This window comes from Gossypium arboreum, chromosome 2 (genome assembly GCF_025698485.1).
Source record: "Gossypium arboreum isolate Shixiya-1 chromosome 2, ASM2569848v2, whole genome shotgun sequence".
Classification (NCBI taxonomy): Eukaryota; Viridiplantae; Streptophyta; class Magnoliopsida; order Malvales; family Malvaceae; genus Gossypium; species Gossypium arboreum.
This window is the reverse complement of record NC_069071.1, coordinates 7,546,632-7,565,780: the sequence shown is the minus strand read 5'-3', so window position 1 is coordinate 7,565,780 and position 19,149 is coordinate 7,546,632. Positions and strand designations below refer to the sequence as shown.

The following is a 19,149-nucleotide window of genomic DNA, read 5'->3' as shown; positions in this document are numbered from 1 at the left end:
TTTTCCTGTCGGCAAAAGAAAGAAAAAAACAAAAAAATGAATATCACTAGAAATATTTCCAAGGGTTACTATTTTTTATACTTTTTAGTGGTTTTTTTTTTAATTTCATAGACAAAGTTGGAATATTATCTGTTGATGAGGTCTTGATATTGATGGTAGAAGTTGAAGTTTTGGGTGTTTACGTATTAATATTTGAAGTTTATTATGTGTAACTATTATTGTGAGTTTTTAATTTTATTATGTGGTATTGTCATATATGAATTTTAGGTCGGTATATTGATTTTAGCTTGAATTATTCCGATTCTTAAATTGCTTGTCATTTATATTACTTTGGTTCTACTTAATTGCTCCAACATGTAATTATAATTGTACTTTGCTTGTATTGTATTTATATTTGTAAACTTTCAAAGAAAAAATACTGTCATATGTCTCATTTCTTTTAGGCTTGTAAAAAAAATACGATAATTTAAAATAAATTAGTTGAAATCAATTATATTATTATAGAAAATGAAAATTTTCTAAAATTATAAAAATAAATTAAAAATATTTTTTATAAAAATCTAAAATATATAATTCTAAAATTCTAAAATGTATTTAAATTTCAAGTTTTCTTTTTAACTTCTATAACATTTTAAATTTTTGTATATTATTTTGATTTTTCAAAATTTAAATTATATATTTTAAAATTTTATAAAAAATATTTTTAAAATTTTTATATATTTATTTTATCAATATAATATATATTAAAAAACAATACGTGGTGTATTCAAATAGTGCCACGTGACCGGTCAACATCGATCAACAACCAATTAACTTCGATAAGTTGTCTATACCAATTTACTCATTTTCAACAGAGATTGAAATAATATTTACACTAATATGTTATTTGAGTTATTCAAATTGTAAAATTCAATTAAATCAAAATTGAATAATTTTTTTTTGAGTGAGCTATTATCTCACCCCTACATGTAATTAAAAGAAAATAATTTATACTTATAACCTTGTAATGAAATAAATTCTTTAGAATTGTATGTTAAAGTTAAAATCTTTAGAATTGTATGTTAAAGTTAAAAGTGAGAGTAAAGGTAAGTTTTGATAGATAGTACATTTACTTGCAGTTACTGTAACTGTTACAATACTATAACGTGAGGTAAAAAAAATTTAATTAGACCATAACTTTTATAATTAAAAATAATAAAATATTAATTAGCTTTAGATTTAAAATTTTGTTTTTATTAGAATTCAAATACATATTGAATATTTAGAAAATTTAGTTTAATCCCAAGGACTGCATCCATATAGCATTAACATTCCTTCGACGCATTCAACATCTATCAATCACGTTCCTTGTTTTCCAAATCCCTCCAGAGTAACATTGAATTATGTATAAAAATTTCAGACTTCCTCACTTCTCAAGTCATCTCATCCTAACCATTCCAATACGAACAGAGTTTGGTGCAAGCGATAACCCCATTCTGATACCAATAACACCCTTCCAGGATCTTCATCAACTCTTTTCACAACCTCTAGGCAATGGACTCTTCATCTCTGGCTCATGCTCTGAGCCCCCCACTCTTTAAAACTCATCTATAACAATGGTGATTCAAAAGTGAAAACATGAAACTTATGAGATGGAGAGAAGAATCTCTGTTATTACTCATTAGTCATTGTTTCATCAAGTTAGGAAGAGCAGAACGATAAAACCTACACATACATATAACGAGTTCAATAACATGATACCAAGGAGTCTACATAACCTTTTGACAAATCTATTAAAATAACAACATCTAGAGTGAGTAAGATTCTACCAAATCAGGTTCATAAAAGTTGAAGCTACTGTTCTGTAGGAAAACCAAATTAGAACAAAGGAGAATCAATCCATAACTAAAGAGAGCTCAACGTTTGAAGGATTCTAGTGCTAAATGAAAATTGAACTCAAGCCCAAAGTAGCTGTCAGAAAACCAATAGCCATCACTGGACTCCCCCCTGCATGGCTGGAACTATTCCTTCCAATAAAGCAAAACCTGCAGACCTGCAAACATGCAATTATGTGACAGTTTTCTTACCATTATCTAACATACAGACCAACCGATAAGAAAACCGGAAGAGCAGCCAGGGATAAATTATAGCCTGATCTCTACAGCTTGATGTTTCTGCCATGTGCTGCTTGCTTGGCTGCAACTTGCTCATCTGACAAAGGCAAATAGTAGATCCGAGGAGTTGCTTTGGTTTTCCAAAATAGATCATCCAGAGTGACAATGGGAGGATCTGGTTTCTCTGGAGGTGGCGGCGGAAGAGGGAGACGTTCTCTAACTGGTGGAGGGTTAGGCAAAGGTGGTGGTGGAGGAAGTGCAGAAGGTGGTGGAAACTGCTGCCTAGAAACCTGCTGACGCAAAGATGGCTGGGGATGAGAAGTAGGTTGAGCTTGAGGAGCAGTAGAACCAGAAGTCCCAGGAGTAGTTGGAGTCTGTGGTGGAGCATCAAGCCGAGTTTTAACTTCCTGGGGATCAACAAAGTTGGCCACCAATAGACGGCCACCATTAGGTGGCCATTGAAGGTTGTAAACAGCATTTCGTGTCTCTATTGCTTCTTCTACAGATGAATACTGCACCAATAAAGCAATTCCCAAAGTTGATTAGATATATTGAATCGGACCAACAATAAAAGGCCAACATGAGTAATTGATCATAGACCACGAAAGTCCCATCGGAGGAGATGGAAACAAAGCAATAAGTCTTACTGTAACATAGCAATGGGTCTTAATGTGGTCCATCCAGAAGCTAGTTACAGTCCCAGTTTTCCCTAGAAGTTCTTGTACAGCTTTCAAGGTAAAAGGGCGCAGAAAATGATCAATTCTGAGGGACGTGGTAGGAGCATTTTGAGAAGGGGGAACTGCCAAATAAAGATGAAACAGAAACCATTTAGATGTTAAAACAACAATCAGCAAAGTTCAATTCGTATCAGCTGACTGAGAGATGACAACTCACCAACTCGTTCCTTTTGTGCACCTTCACTTGCTGTTGAGTCTGATCTAGAGAAGTTACGTCTCAAAGCAGCAGGCTGAGGGGTGTCTTTAGGTGTGCTGATGGCTGTAAGATTAGAGCCTTGATGTTCTGTAACTTCTATATTGTCAGAATTCCATTTGCGCCGTTTTGCAAGCTCATTGTTACCAACAGGTTCCTGATCTGTAAAGACAGCTCATCAGGTGAGAATTGCCCATTAACCCAGTAGGAAACTACATTAATTTCATTCTCATGTCTGATCAAATTTTAAAAATGAACTCTCTTGATAACAGAGAAAGCTCAATATTAGATATATCTATAATTTTGTTTCTAATGCTCCAGGCAGTCATAGGAACTAATAAAAGCACTAAGAATGAACATCACAGCAATTTCTAGCCAAAAACTATATACATTAACTTCAAACCAAAGATGCAGCACTCTAACACGTAAAGCTCTTTTAGAACATGTAAAGCATGGAAAAAAAAAACTAAAATAGTGTATTAACTATCAAATAAATAAAAACTTAAAAACAAGATTATCACCTTCCAGAACTGCAACTTAAGCAGATCATGTTTCAAAAAACCACCTTAAGTTATCTGTCTTAAGAACGTCCATTAAGTACAAGCACTACTATCCAATCACCTTAGCTTCAAAATGCTATCAGTAAGGTAAAAGTATGCACACATGCAAAGAAAGACACTAACAATTGCAGGCCGTTGCCACTTACCATGAAGCTTTCTTTTCTCAGCAGGAACAAAAGACCGGCTCTTATTCTCAACCAAGGTGTCCTTTTTATCTACAGATAAATCATCTCTTACATCACCAAGAGGACTTTTCTCCTTGATAATAGGTGCTCCATTATTCTCACTCTTATCTCCCATTTCATCAGCACTACATTTTGAATCAATTTGTTTACTCTCAAGCATATCCTCCTCCATAGAGTCATCACCAGAACTTCTATCCAAATTTAATTTTTCCGAGTAGGTTGTCTCAGCACTGTCATTTTTATTACCCATGTCTACATTTGTAACATTCTTGCCATCTCTCCCATCAACAGGTGCCTTGTTCTCAGGCAGATCTTCAACATCCATTGGATGTGATTCACCACTAATTGGGACAACATTGCTGGATGATGGTTCCACCATCTCTGGCTTTACAACATCTAAGTCTAATTTGACATTATCAGCAAGTATATTATCCTTTAATTCAATCTTTTCATTATTTGAGACAGAATCAGTAGATATAGAATCAGATTTTACTTGCAACCCTAAATCAGGGCTGACCTCAGATACCTGGATGTTCGGAGCAGAAGAATCATGCACGTCATCCTCGTGTAGAACCTTCAAACCCTCGTTCTCCAGCTGCACCTTCGAATCTTCAATGTCCAGCTGAGGCTTCGAATCATCATCACCCTCCAGCTGAGGATTTGAACCCTGCAGTTGGCCCTTTGGATCATCATTCTCCACCTCAGGCTTTGGATCATCAGTCTCGAACTGGAGCTTAGGATCCTCACTCTCCACTTTGATATCAGTATACACATTCTCATTTTGCCCTGAGCTCTCTTTCTCAGTAGATGGTACCTCAGATACCACATTCTTGGTAACCATTATCTCAGTCTGAATAGTAGTGGTTTCAGAAACAAGCTCCTTTTCCACCAAGCTGTCGCTTCCTTGAACTCCTTCATGACCCAAAGCAGCTGCACTCTCATTAATGTCAACATGAACCTTCACCCCACTCTCCTTCTTGATCTCACTGCTACTATGATCCACATCATCTTTAACTGTCTCAACAATAACTGCCATTGCCTTTTCAATCCCTCCCTCATCTGTAGGCTGGGGATCAGAATTAAAACCATTATCTTCCTCAGTTTCAGCATTTTCCCTTTCCAATCTAAGGGCCTCATCCAAACGTCTTACCAACTCCTCTTTCAAGCCCCGAGTTGTCAGTTTCCGCCTCTTAAGTTCTTCTTTCAACTCTGTAACCTTCCATTGATCAATTGGTCTATTGTCAAGTATTTGATATTTTGATGACATCTTTTCCAACCCAAACTCACCTTCAAACCTACTAGAAAAGGTCACATTTCTCAGTCATTCACAAAAAAAGCCAAACAAAAAAATTCTAGTAAAACATGTGCAGTAGAAAGAAAGCGCCAACAAGACCAAAGAAAGCATGTTATACTGCAAAATAAAGTTAAGTCATGCTTATAAGGTAGCAGAAATAAAGGAGCCGAAGGAATGATATATAGCTGTTTAAACAATTTGAATAAATGCAGTAGAGCCAAGAAAATAATTACAAGAAATTAACCCAGAAGAATAGCAAATCTTCATGTAAAATATATAAAAGGAAAGCAATGAAGTATTTAGTCAACACAAAACCTGACACCACAAAACGAGGGTTCAAAAAAAATAAACAACTTATTTGCCTGGACAAAGTATATATACAAGAAAGTTCCCCTTTCTCCCAAAAAGCACAAATACTGAACAAAATAAGGCATAAAAAACAGTAAATACATTTTCAGCCCAAAATTTTCCGTATCCTAGCTTCGGTAATGAAAAAAAAAATCATAACCAGCAAGAAACGAAATGCCGATTTACCAAGAAACTAATGAACTGAAACAATCATACCAAAAACTAATCGTATTTTTAAAAAAAATTGCAATAACACCCATTAAAAATGCATGCAGAGAGGAAAGAAATAGAGATTACTCACAGGCCTATATATTTGGGAAGCCACTACAACCACACTTCCCTTACAGGAGAATTGAATATTTATCCCAAAAATACCCTAATTTCAACAGACAAAACCCACCATTAGCGCAAACCCTAGTTTTCAACAAAGAGAAAGTTATTGAAAATAAGGAAAAATTAGAAGAAAAAACAAAATAAAAAAAAAAGTAAATGGAAAATAGAAAATGAATTTTATGAGAGAGTGGTTGATGAGCAATTGATTTTTATTTTTTGGCTGTTTTGAATATAATATAACCTGGTTGTTCTTTTCTTTTTAGGATTTTGAGAGAGAAAATGGGGAGAAAATGGAAACAATGGTGAAATTAGGGTTTTAAAAAAAAAAAAAACCATTATTATCGAATCCAAAAAGGCAGAGACCAATTGTTCTAGAAAAACCCATTTTGGTTTTATTCAAATGCCTAAATTGCCCTTCTTGATCGTATTTTCATCGAAATTGAGGAGGTATAAACTATAAAGGTTTTTAAAATTATAAAATGGATCTACTTTTTTGGTAATTATTTTAAATTTTATGTATAATTTTAAAAAATTTAATAACTCAATTTCTTTCAAAAGAACATTATCAATATTTAAAATATATGTAAAATATTTAAAATGACATTTAATAGGCTAAATTTGATTAATATACCCTTTTATTTTTCAATTTGAACTTTAGGTCAATTTTAAAATTGATTAGAGAAATATGTTATTTTTAGGAGAGAGAAAGTAAAAATATGTCCAGCTAGATGCGTTTTTTGCAAAGATAGCAAGCCCCTTATATGAGAGAGGCATGCAATAATCTGACCTCTTGTCTGTATCCATGAATTTCAGGAATCGGAGGCTCTCCGCCTATTTATAACATAAAAAAATATTTAGACTTATCAAAAAAAAATTAACATAATTAAAAAAGCAACATTTTAAATTTCGTCTTATCATTGCTAATTGGGCAGTGGAAATATGGTTGTCGTCAAAGTAAATTAGAGAGGCGTCTATTTTTTAAAAATTGACCCGAGTGAATAAAATACAATATAATTAAAAATAATATTTTAAATAAAAATATAAATAAATATTGAATAAAAAGCTTGAGAGAATTGAAAAAGAATGTGAATGAAAAAAAAATGGGAGGTATTTTTAAGTTAAAAAAAATTGTCATTTGGAGATTTTAAATTTTTTTTGACAATTTCTTTTTACCGTTTGGCTCAGCAACGATCAAAAAGCTGTTGTATTTTACCATTGAAGGAAAGCACGTCTAACTGGACATACTTTCACTTTCTCCCTCTTAAAAATGACTTATTTCCTTAATTAATTTTAAAACCGACCTAAACCCCTAGTTAAAAAAAACCCAGCATATTAACCAAATTTAGCCCATTTAAAATAACTCCTATTTGTGCAAAAACTTTAAGTGGGACCGAATTTACCATTATGATGCATATATTTCAAATTTTTTATTCTATTAGGAGTATTTATAAAATTTTACAAATATAATTACATCCATATTAAATATTTTTATAATTTGTGAAATTTTAATAATTTATTTTTCATAAATGTATTTATCAATTAAAAATACTAACATTGTGAACCGTGAATACTTTAAAAATCTTCATCTAATAGTTTTTGGTTTTTGCCATAAAATAAAATCTAATCTCAAACGAAGCTCAATCCAAGGTATGAGATGGAGGGAAGAACCTCAATCATCAGGTTCAAAGCACGTTGCACATACATAAATAAATGATAAAAACCCTGGATGAAACTACACATACAAATGAGTAAAGCCTACATTCACTTTTAACAAATCTATGTAAAATTAACATCCAGAGTAAAAGTTAAATTCTACAAAATCAGGTTCATAAGAGTTGAGGCTATTGTTCTGTAGGAAAACCAAATTAGAACAAAGGATAATCGATCCATTACTACAGAGAGATCTCAGTTTTGAAGGATTTTAGTGCTAAATGGAACTTGAACTCAAGCCCACAAGTAGCCGGCAGAAAAACCAATACCCATCACTGGACAAGTTCCCTATGCACGGCTGCAACAATTCCTTCCTATAAAGCAAAACCTGCAGACCTGCAAACATGCAATTATGTGACAGTTTTCTTACCATTATCTAAGGTACAGACCAACCGATACGAAAACCAGAAGAGCAGCCAGGGATAAAACTATAGCCTCAGCTCTACTGCTAGATGTTTCTGCCATGTGCTGCTTGCTTTGCTGCAACTTGTTCATCAGACAAAGGCAAATAGTAGATACGAGGAATTGCTTTGGTTTTCCAAAATAGATCATCCAGAGTGACAATAGGAGGATCTACTTTCTCTGCAGGTGGCGGAGGAAGAGGGAGCCTTTCTCTAACTGGTGGAGGGTTAGACAAAGGCGGTGGTGGAGGAAGTACAGAAGGCGGTGGATGCTGCTGTCTAGAAACCTGCTGACGTGGAGAGGGCTGGGGCTGAGAAGCAGGTTGAGCTTGAGGAGCAGTAGAACCAGAAGTCCCAGGAGTAGTTGAAGTCTGTGGTGGAGCATCAAGCCGGGTTTTAACTTCCTGGGGATCAACAAAGTCAGCCACCAATAGGCGTCCACCATTAGGTGGCCATTGTAGGTTGTAAACAGCATTTCGTGTCTCTATTGCTTCTTCTACAGATGAATACTGCACCAATAAAGCAATTCCCAAAGTTGATTAGATATATTGAATCAGCCCAACAATAAAAAGCCAAAATGAATAATTGATCATAGACCACAAAAGTCCCATCGGAGGAGATGGAAACAAAGCAATAAGTCTTACTGTAACATAGCAATGGGTCTTAATATGGTCCATCCAGAAGCTTGTTACAGTCCCAGTTTTCCCTAGAAGTTCTTGTACAGCTTTCAAGGTAAAAGGGCGAAGAAAATGATCAATTCTGAGGGAAGTGGTTGGAGCATTTTGTGAAGGGGGAACTGCCAAATAAGATGAAACGTAAACCATTCAGATGTTAAAACAACAATCAGTAGAATTCAATTCGTATCAGCTGACTGAGAGATGACAACTCACCAACACGTTCCTTTGGTGTACCTTCACTTGCCGTTGAGTCTGATCTAGAGAAGTTACGTCTCAAAGCAGCAGGCTGAGCGGTGTCTTTAGGTGTTGTGGTGGGCGCAAGATTGCCTTGATGTTCTGGAACTTTTATATTGTCAGAATTCCATTTACGCCGTTTAGAAAGCTCATTGTTCCCAACAGGTTCCTGATCTGTATAGACAGCTCATCAGGTGAGAATCACCATTCACCCACAAGGGAACTATTAATTTCATTCTCACGACTAATCAAAATTCTAAAATGTATTCCCTTGGTAACAGAGAAAGCTCAATATTAAAAATACCAATAATTTTGTTGTCTAAGGCTCCAGGTAGTCACAGGAACCAATAAAAGGATTAAAAATGAACACCAAAGCAATTTCTAGCCGAAAACTATATACATCATCTTCAAAACCAAAGCTGCAGCACTCTAACAAGTAAAGCGCTTCCAAACCATGCACCATCCATGGAAAAATAGTGTATAAACTATCAAATACACAAGAATTTAAAACAATATTATCACATTCCACAAGTGCAACTGAAGCAGATCAAGTTTCAAAAAACCAATTTAAATTATTTGTCTTAAGAATTGGCGTTAACTACTATCCAATCACCTTAGCTTCAGAATGTTATCAGTAAGGTAAAAGTATGCACACATGCAAAGAAAGACACTAACAATTGCAGGCCATTTTCACTTACCATGAAGCTTTCTTTTCTCAGCAGGAACAAAAGACCGGCTCTTATTCTCAACCAAGGTGTCCTTTTTATCTATAGATAAATCATCTCTTAAAACACCAACAGGACTTTTCTCCTTGACAATAGGTGCTCTATTCTTCTCACTCTTATCTCCCATTTCATCAGTACTACATTTTGAATCAATTTGTTTACTCTCAAGCACATCCTCCTCCATAGAGTCATCACCAGAACTTCTATCCAAATTTAATTTTTCTGAGTATGCCATCTCAGCACTGTCATTTTTATTACCGATGTCTACATTTGTAACATTCTTGTCATCTCTCTCATCAACAGGTGCCTTGTTCTCAGGCGGATCTTCAACATCCATTGGATGTGATTCACCACTAATTGGAACAACATTGCTGGATGATGGTTCCACCATCTCTGGCTTTACAACATCTAGGTCTAATTTGACATTATCAGCAAGTATATTATCCTTTAATTCAATCTTTTCATTATTTGAGACAGAATCAGTAGAAATAGAATCAGATTTTACTTGAAACCCTAAATCAGGGCTGACCTCAGATACCTGGATGTTTGGAGCAGACGAATCACGCACGTCATCTTCGTGGGGAGCCTTCAAACCCTCGTTCTCCAGCTGCACCTTCGACTCTTCAAGGTCCAGCTGAGGCTTTGAACCCACACACTGCAGCTGGCCCTTTGGATCATCATTCTCCCCCTCAGGCTTTAGACCCTCACTCTCCACCTCGGGCTTTGAACCCTCATTCTCCAACTCAGGCTTTGGACCCTCATTCTCCAACCTGGGCTTTGGATCATCAGTCTTGAACTGGAGCTTAGAATCCTCATTCTCCACTTCGATATCAGTATTCACATTCTCATTTTTTCCTGAGCTCTCTTTCTCAGTAGATGGTACCTCAGATACCACATTCTTGGTAACCGTTATCTCAGTCTGAATAGTGGTGGTTTCAGAAACAAGCTCCTTTTCCACCAAGCTGTCGCTTCCTTGAACTCCTTCATGACCTAAAGCAGCTGCACTCTCATTAATGTCAACATGAACCTTTACCCCACTCTCCTTGATCTTACTGCCACTATGATCCACATCATCTTTAACTGTCTCAGAAGTAACTGGCATTGCCTTTTCAATCCCTCCCTCATCTGTAGGCTGGGGATCAGAATTAAAACCATTATCTTCCTCAGTTTCAGCATTTTCCCTTTCCAATCTAACGGCCTCATCCAACCGTCTTACCAACTCCTCTTTCAAGCCCCGAGTTATCAGTTTCCGCCTCTTAAGTTCTTCTTTCAACTCTGTAACCTTCCATTGATCAATTGGTCTATTGTCAAGTATTTGATAATTTGATGACATCTTTTCCAACCCAAACTCACCTTCAAAACCTACCAGAAAACGCACATTCCTCAGTCTTTCACCAGAAAACCCAAACAGATAAGATTATAGTAAAACATGTTATATTAAAAAATGAAGTTAAATTATGCTTATAAGGTAGAAGAAATAAAGGAGCCGAAGGCATGATATCTAGCTGTTTAAACAATTTGAATAAATACAGCAAAGCCAATAAAATAATTCCAAGAAATTAACCCAGAAGAATAGCAAATCTTCATGTAAAATATAGAAAAGGAAAGCAATAAAGTATTTAGTTAACACAAAACCAGTCACCACAAAATGGGGGGGGGGGGGGTTTACCTTATTTGCCTGGACAAAATATATATACAAGAAAAGTTCCCTTCCTCCCAAAAAGCTACTGAGCAAAAAAAAAAAAAAGCAATAAAAAACAGTAATATATTCATTTCCAGCCCAAAATTTTCCATATCCTATCTTCGGAAATGAGAAATTTCCTTCACTAGCAAAGAAAAAATGCCGAATTCACAGGAAACTAATGAACTGAAACTATCGCACAAAAATTAATCGTATTTAGAAATGCAATAACACCCATTAGAAAAATGCATGCAGAAAGAAAAGAAATAGAGAATACTCACAGGACAATATATTTGGGAAGCCACCACAACCACACTTCCCTTACAGGAGAATCGAAAACCAAAAATACCCTAATTTCAACAGACAAAACCCACCATTAGCGCAAACCCTAGTTTTCAACAAAGACTAAGTTATCGAAAACAAGGAAAAATTAGAAGAAAAAACAATAAAAAAAAAAGTAAATGGAAAATAGAAAACGCTTTTTTATGAGAGAGTGGTTGATGAGCAATTGATTCTTTTTTCTATATAATATAATCTGGTTGGTCTTTTCTTTTAGGATTTTGAGAGAGAAAATGGGAAGAAACTTAAAGACAAGGGTGATATTAGGGTTTTAAAAAGCTTGTGCCTCTGCTCATATTATCGAATCCAAGGAGACAAGGGCAATTGTTGTAGAAATATTGATTTTTGTTGGCAATTAAATGCCTAAATTACCCCTCAGCGTCTTTCTATTCAGTCATGCTTAAGTCACGTGATGATTTGTTTTTAACCGAAATTACACATTTTTCCTTATACTTGTTTTGCTTTTATGAATGGCTCCTTTGAGTTTTGACTTTTCTCTTTTGACACATTTATTTTGTCTCTCCTAATTTTGCAAATTCATATAAATTATTAATAAATTGTTACAATGACCAAGATGAAATAAGGTATTTAAAAATTGAAATTCAATTTTCCCAAAATTAGAAAATTATTTACATTATTATTGTATAATTTGAATTTTACTATATGTAAATATTCCGTGTAGTTTAAATTCCATTATATGTTGGCCATGTCAAGATTTGTTCTAATATAAGTTTAATTCTTATTTTGATTATCGATCTGCTCGAGTTTTATAATAATTAATTTTACTGATCGTTATTTGGATTTGTATATTTTTGTACTTGAAACTTTGTAATATCTGGCTTTTAAGTTCAATATTTTATTGAAATATTGAGTTTTATAATATTGATTTTTGTTGGTAATTGTTTAATTAATTTTTAAATATGATATTTCAATTGTAGTAATTAGCATAAAAATTAAATATAATTAAAATATATTAACTTATTAATTCAAATATTATAATGAAAAAGTTTCAAATCATATTTAAAATATTTTTAACATATTCAACCTACAATATAATTTTATTTTATGTAATTAAAGCAAATAACATTATTCAAAAACTATAACTAATTAACGTAATTAATTCTAATAATAATTAAATTATAATTAATATGCTTAAAATTTTATTAAAGTAATAACTCAATTTTACATCAATAATTTAGCACAAATTTTATAATAATAAAAAAATTAGCATAACTTTTTTTATATCAAAATTTTAATTAGTAATTGTAATTATAATTGCAAAATTTTTTATATTTTATGCTTAGAGTTCTAAAGAATTAATATCTCTATTTTAAAATTAGCACAAACTTTTAACTAATAATGATGAATTAAATTATAATTATTTTTAAATGTTAATTAGCAAAACTTCAAAAAAATTAGATATAAATTTAGTAATATGATTAAAAGAAAATAGTATTCTAGTGGATTCAAAAAATGTCCGAACTCATAATTTTATATATATATATATATATATATATTATCTTTATAAATATTATAGATTAATTGTCGTAATAATTATCGTTTATTTATATGTTTTTAACGTAATAACAACTGTGGAAGCTTCAAGGAGAGAGAGAGAAGAGAATATATGACACCATCTTATTACTATAACAGGCAATGATTAATTAAGTTTTAATTATGAAACTTATATGAAGTTATACGCAACACTAGGTGGGAAGTGCCATTTACTTTTCAACCAACAACTACCACTTCTCCTTTCTTTTACTCACAATTAATTCTTAAATATGTAACATAAATCTTACATATATGATTTTCTTAATCTATTTGGTAAGCATTAATTAAAAATAAATCGGTAAAATTATAAAATTATAAAATAATCATTAAATTATTTAAAATTTTCATCTAAATCATCGAACTGTTGTATAACCACCTATATTAATACCACACACATCAATTCGAAGCTCTCATTCCCTTTCTATTGTACTATTTATTTTTTTTTTATAAAACAACTTTAAACATTACAGTCCTATAAACCAAAATCCATATATCTTTCGCCTCCAAACCAAAAACCTAAATATCTTTCTACTCTAATCTTCAAGACTTTTACTTAAATCTAAAGTATATTTATCATCATATTAATGAATATTGATCCATCGTGCTGATCACCAAATTGTTACTTTGAACTCGCTAACCGAACTTTAAAAAGAAAAACTTAACACCTCAATGAGTCAAATAAAATTACCCTTTTTATAATAAGGGATCTTTACTACAAATTTTCAATTACTACAGTATAAGCCCAAAACCCAATCTACTCACCCAGCTCGTTTAATCACCGAGCCAATTCAAATTTCATAAAAATATAGATATTTAATCTAAAAATAAATTTATAATCTTTTGAAACATTGAAATAAGATGTTAAGCAATTAGAAAGTAATATATGTTAAGCCCAATCAGCCCCACCTCCCTCCGAACAGATACAAAACAGTTAAATAGTAATCCTTGAGAAGTAGGAAAAACCATTTTCTACCTACGTTAGATTTAATATTTCATTTCACCTATAGGAAATGGAAGTCTGAAGGAATCAGGGTAAGAGATGTGCAGCATATATGAAACGGCCCCATAACATATTTCCCTCTTTCTACTTACTAATGGTGCTTACTTGTGAATGAAACTATTGCTGGATCCTACTTACTCACTTTCATCATCACTTTCCTGCAAACTCAAATGGTTCATGTTCCTTTCTAGAGGAGGTAGCCCATCTTCAGAATCATTGGAAGAACCCTCCTCATCTTCTGAATCATTGGATGCACCTTCTGCTGCATCTGGTGGAACCTTAGGGACCTGCCTTTGTTGGGAAAGCCAAGAATTTTGGACTGATATGATGTCAGCACTATTTTCACATTCAGAATATGCCTTCAAAAGTTCCCTACACCAATCCAATAAGAATGTTTCCCCACTTGAACATGGATCATACCTTTCAACCAATTTGAAACTTTTTGTACTAGAAAAACAATAATAATAAGGTACCTGTTAAGGGACAGGAAGGCATGACCCCATTTGAACTTGCCTAACAGCAAATTTGCAGTTTCCTCTTCCCCACTGTTGAAACATCACAAAGGAACAAAAACCCAGAAGACTTACTCAGTTAACATATCAGACTCTGAGTGACGTACCATACAGAAGAAAAAGAAACAATGTGATCGAAACCATATCCTCAATTCAGCCAAACAACTGCTAGATTGTGAAAATATATGTTGATTAGGGAAATAAGTACCATATTAGTAAAGCAGCAGATAATGCTTCTACGCATGATAGCTCACATGGGCGACCATAATTTACTGGGTTTGCAGCCACTAGCCATGGCACTGCAATTCCAAGAAATTTATCAAATTTGGAAAACAGGACAAAATTATGGAAAACCAGTAAAATATGAATCACTCTTAACGAGGATATGGGGATGTACATATGCCAAACAATATGCAACTATGCTTTCATTTAGATGTTCTATGTATAAAGTCGATTAAGACGAATATAGAAGTATACAACAACAAGAGTAGGAAGAAAAAGTTTCACTTTCGAATTGTCATTTAAATTTTTTCCATCATATATGACGTAAGAGGAGTGTAATTGAGTTCAGTTACAAGTAATAACTGTAATATGCCACACACACACACACACACAAAAAAAAAAAAAACCTGTCATCTGATTTCACAAAAAGTCAATAGAAAGTATCACATCTGGGCCAAACATAATTGAAATCAAACTGAAAGAAAACATACAGGTACTATTACTAGCATCCCGGATATTACTGCTATTAAAACATCATCAAGCACCTTAAGGACTGAAATTTCAAAATGATGCAACAACAATGACATCAAAGTTCCATACATGTCAAATATAAAGGCAGCCTATTTGAATCATACAATTCAATATAAAAATAAAGGACGGAAGAATTCCTGGCTTGTTGGACTGATATGATAAGAATATGTATTAATGGGGGCTTGTAACTGTTGAAATCATCCACAAGGAGGTCATGATTATGCTACGAGATAAGAAAAAGTTTGCAACATGTTGACTGAAAGACTAAAATCTGATGAATTTAGCAGTGAAGACGTCATATGCATCTTTAACCATAATGTGTAACAATTGTGTACTAGCAATAATTTGTGAAAGACATTATAGGAGGAATTGTGGATAAAGCAAGTACTAATAGATTGTTGAGGCAAAAAAAAAAAAAAAAAAAAGCCAAATGCCCAAATATGTTAGACAAAATGCGCAGAAAGTTCATTCACATAGGAAACACTTGAAAAGTTTATATTCATACACAAGCGAGGAGCACCACACCGCAGCTTCACAAAGGGTACATCACTAAGTCGAGCCCATGAGCAATCCACAACAGCTAACCCTTTCCTCTTTATTAAGTTGTAATCTTCTTTTGAGACACATTGACTACCAACAGGACTGCCCAGCAGAGGTTCAAAACAAATAAGTAAAAGATTATTAAAGTCGAAGCAAAGGATTAAAAAGCAGATAATACAAGCTTGCCAAAACTGTTAGGTAAAACTAGAAGAAGAGGTTCTTGCAGCTTGCTTCTCAACATTAGTTTGGACTCGGGAGTATTCTTAGATGCATGAATGATTTTCATATCAGCCATGAGAATATATTTGTACAAAAGAACAAATATCGGGTGATATTCTATGATGATGAGTAACACCATCAACTTGGGAAAAGCAAATGTCAAAGTTGTTCAACGTGGCATCCCAAGCATTTGGCCTGATAATAGGTGCACGTATGCTGCTAACTAAAAGAAGGGAGTTCAAATCATCCTTTCCCCAAAACAAAAAGAAGATTTATTGAAAGTACCTTAAAACAATGCCACCAAAACCACTATTTACACGCAAATCCTGCATGAAATCATTCATTGCTCCAGATTAGTAGAAAGTGAATATGACCTTAAGGTCAAAATGACTGAATCAATCGATTGATCTTACATAAACTAATTGCACTCACAAGTTACTACTATTCCCTAAATCGACCATTGACAAATCATTTGACTGGCTAATAATGCAAGATCCTAAACTCAACAAGACAATTTATGAATATTAGAACCAATTTCCAAGTCCCTGGAAGTGAAAGCTGAAATTTCAATTTCCTAAAGCTTAAGTTTGTGATTGCTTATGAGGGCAGAATCTATTTGTATCAGATGACTATGCTAAACAGTAGTCTTTATTTATAGCAGGAACCAAGAGCCAACTTCAAAAATTCAATGTTAACTTTTCCATTTTACCTTTCTAAAAGCCCATAGAAGTTTTCTAGGAATTTCAATCTTTCTCTTCTCTGCATGTAAAATTATGCGTATCTTATTTCAAAATAGATTTGATTTACTGCCACCAGACACCCATTGGCAGGCTATTCATACCCAATTTCCACCCATAAGTCTCTTAGTTATCCTTCACTCTTACTTATTCCAACCTTAGGTATGGTGCAACTTTGTCTTGACTCCAACACAATGACACATGTCTCATGCAAAACAACTACAAAACAATCCATGCACTGTAATGTCGACGGAGCACAAAGCACATTTGATATGACATAAATAAGATAAATTCAAACATGCATAACAAAATTAAATTTCAGGGAAATTTAGTCTAGCAGATACTTTCTTTCAACAACCCAAATCTTGCAAGTTTGCGCCCAGTGCACCTTTTTGCATCACACTGTCCAAAATCCTGAGTCAACAAGAAGAAAACAATGAGGGTAATCCATGCAAGCAATTATTAAAGAAAAAGAAAATCAAAAGGCCAACTGTCAAACACCATTTTAAGAACGATTTGATCACGAATTCAAAATAATAAGCAAAGCTAAAGAAGACAATGACTTGGCATTGCTGGCAATTACCATTGTGATAGCAATATGCTTGAAGTCATCAATCCATAGAAGCCACTTTTTAAGGAAAAGGCATTTTTCAAAAAAAAAAAAAAAGATATTAAAGAATAAGATGTTCTTTGATAAACTGAAAATTTAAGTGTTAAAATTTAAGTATCAAAATTGTTTTATAAAAATTGTTTAGTATATTACTGAAAATTAAGTACTCAATATAATTACACTATTTGTAGCTGTAAATATGTAATTTCGAGAAACTATTCATTTCACGATTTAGACCTTATTAACCTAATTTTTTTTTAATTTTGGATAGTTCTAAATAAAAATTAAAAGGAGTAATTTAAATATCTTTTCTTTAGTGGAAAAATATAGTTCAAATATAAAACTGCAACATGTTCTGCATTTAAATTGATTAGTCTCGTTCAAAACTTGTTTGTGAAAATTTCCTGTTAATAGATAATATGAGTTATCAAACACATTCTGATCAAACAAAAGTTCCCTATAACAAATTCTACGAACACACAAAAACCTCCATTAAAGCTAGCCAAAAAAATTAATTTCAATAACAGTTAACCAAAAAAAGAAGTAGGAGAAAAATACAAACCCACATAGCAAGTTGAACTTTAGGAATATTGGGTTCCTCTTCGGGAGCTGCATGGAGAAGGAAAATAGAAAAAAAGCAATTAACAGTGGCAAAACATCAAAAACATGATATATCCAAACAAACTTTTAAGAAAAACAAAACAGTTGAAGTAATGAAGATATGGTTATGGAATTAGTACGTTGATCATGTGGGAGAGATTCATCTTCCCTGGAAAAGTACAGCAATAAAGGAAAAATAAAAGCTTAGTAGACTGATTTTGAAATTAGATAGGTTTAAAAGTGAATTGAAAAAAAAAAAAAAAAAAACCTTTGGAATTGATGGTTTCTGCTAGACTGTCCCCGATGAGAGTTATGGGTTTTGAAACGCCGGGGCTTGTTGTGACCCATTCCCTTTCTGTTTCGTATTTTAGCTCTGAAATAACTGGAATTCGACGAGAAAAGAGTGGTGATCACGGGGGCTTTGCTTTTGTGTTTTGCCTAGGCGGGTCGGTGGCGGCAGCGGCTCCTACTAGTTCCTAAACCGATTCGGCCCAAAAAGAAAAAAGCAGAAGTAGATACCCAGCTAATGGTGTGATATCTAAAAATTTGAGGTGATTATGGACTTAGTTTAGTTTGAATTGGGCTTAGATTATGTAAGGTATTTAAACAATTTTTTAAATTTGAGTTTGGCTTGATTTAAAAATTGAGTTTTTTATTTTATTTTTCAAGTTTGATTCAATTTAAAATTATAAATTCAAGTTCGATTTGATTCGTTTATATTTAATTTTTTTAATTAGTTTTTATTTAAAAATATTTTTTTAAATATAATAAATTTTTTATCAAAGATTTTATAAAATACACTTTCTAGAGACCCCCAATGACTAATCCGAGCATGAATTGTTAAGGATCCGATAAGTTCAACATTGATCCCTTCAAACATGTTAATTGGGCAAATGCAACCATAGTGATTAGGATGGATATCTCGTATCCAAAAATTAGTAGTTTGCCCGATAATCCTTCGGGCCCAGATAACACAATTTTCTCCCATGCATTATTTGTGCCAATGGATTTGTTCCATGATACTAAAAAATGTTAAAATAAAAGTTTTCTAACACATTGAAAAGTATTTATATTAAAAAACACTACTATAAATATAATAATTTTTATATTAAAA

At 33.3% G+C, this 19,149-nt stretch overlaps 3 protein-coding genes across 11 annotated transcripts; all 3 read right to left on the bottom strand.

Moving 5' to 3' along the window:
- Positions 1 to 1,211: 1,211 nt before the first annotated feature.
- LOC108466555 (uncharacterized) lies at positions 1,212 to 6,160 on the bottom strand. Of its 6 annotated transcripts, none has more exons than XM_053024076.1 (7): positions 5,985 to 6,160; positions 5,712 to 5,786; positions 3,730 to 5,063; positions 2,988 to 3,185; positions 2,741 to 2,892; positions 2,142 to 2,605; positions 1,212 to 2,032 (listed from the first exon to the last, which is right to left on the bottom strand). In XM_053024076.1, the coding sequence occupies exons 3-7, from the start codon at positions 5,033 to 5,035 to the stop codon at positions 1,972 to 1,974; spliced, it is 2,181 nt and encodes a 726-aa protein (XP_052880036.1). In that variant the 5' UTR covers positions 5,036 to 5,063; positions 5,712 to 5,786; positions 5,985 to 6,160; the 3' UTR covers positions 1,212 to 1,971. The 6 variants fall into 6 exon arrangements, with proteins under 6 accessions (XP_052880036.1, XP_052880034.1, XP_052880032.1 ...); XM_053024074.1 differs by having other exon boundaries at positions 3,730 to 5,066; positions 5,712 to 5,824; positions 5,985 to 6,159; XM_053024072.1 differs by having other exon boundaries at positions 3,730 to 5,066; positions 5,985 to 6,159.
- A 1,343-nt stretch (positions 6,161 to 7,503) lies between these two features.
- Positions 7,504 to 11,860, bottom strand: LOC108466554 (uncharacterized). 4 transcript variants are annotated; one of them, XM_017766925.2, is made up of 6 exons: positions 11,453 to 11,860; positions 11,160 to 11,217; positions 9,464 to 10,852; positions 8,745 to 8,939; positions 8,499 to 8,650; positions 7,504 to 8,363 (listed from the first exon to the last, which is right to left on the bottom strand). In XM_017766925.2, exons 3-6 carry the CDS (start codon positions 10,821 to 10,823, stop codon positions 7,902 to 7,904), a joined length of 2,169 nt encoding a protein of 722 aa, XP_017622414.1. In that variant the 5' UTR covers positions 10,824 to 10,852; positions 11,160 to 11,217; positions 11,453 to 11,860; the 3' UTR covers positions 7,504 to 7,901. The 4 variants fall into 4 exon arrangements, with proteins under 4 accessions (XP_017622414.1, XP_052880022.1, XP_017622413.1 ...); XM_053024062.1 differs by having other exon boundaries at positions 8,766 to 8,939; XM_017766924.2 differs by lacking the exon at positions 11,160 to 11,217.
- A 1,997-nt stretch (positions 11,861 to 13,857) lies between these two features.
- Positions 13,858 to 18,553, bottom strand: LOC108466557 (uncharacterized). Its single transcript, XM_017766929.2, has 9 exons — positions 18,304 to 18,553; positions 18,176 to 18,204; positions 17,998 to 18,044; positions 17,174 to 17,239; positions 16,374 to 16,414; positions 15,835 to 15,971; positions 14,785 to 14,875; positions 14,538 to 14,609; positions 13,858 to 14,436 (listed from the first exon to the last, which is right to left on the bottom strand). The coding sequence occupies exons 1-9, from the start codon at positions 18,381 to 18,383 to the stop codon at positions 14,199 to 14,201; spliced, it is 801 nt and encodes a 266-aa protein (XP_017622418.2). The 5' UTR covers positions 18,384 to 18,553; the 3' UTR covers positions 13,858 to 14,198.
- Positions 18,554 to 19,149: the final 596 nt, after the last annotated feature.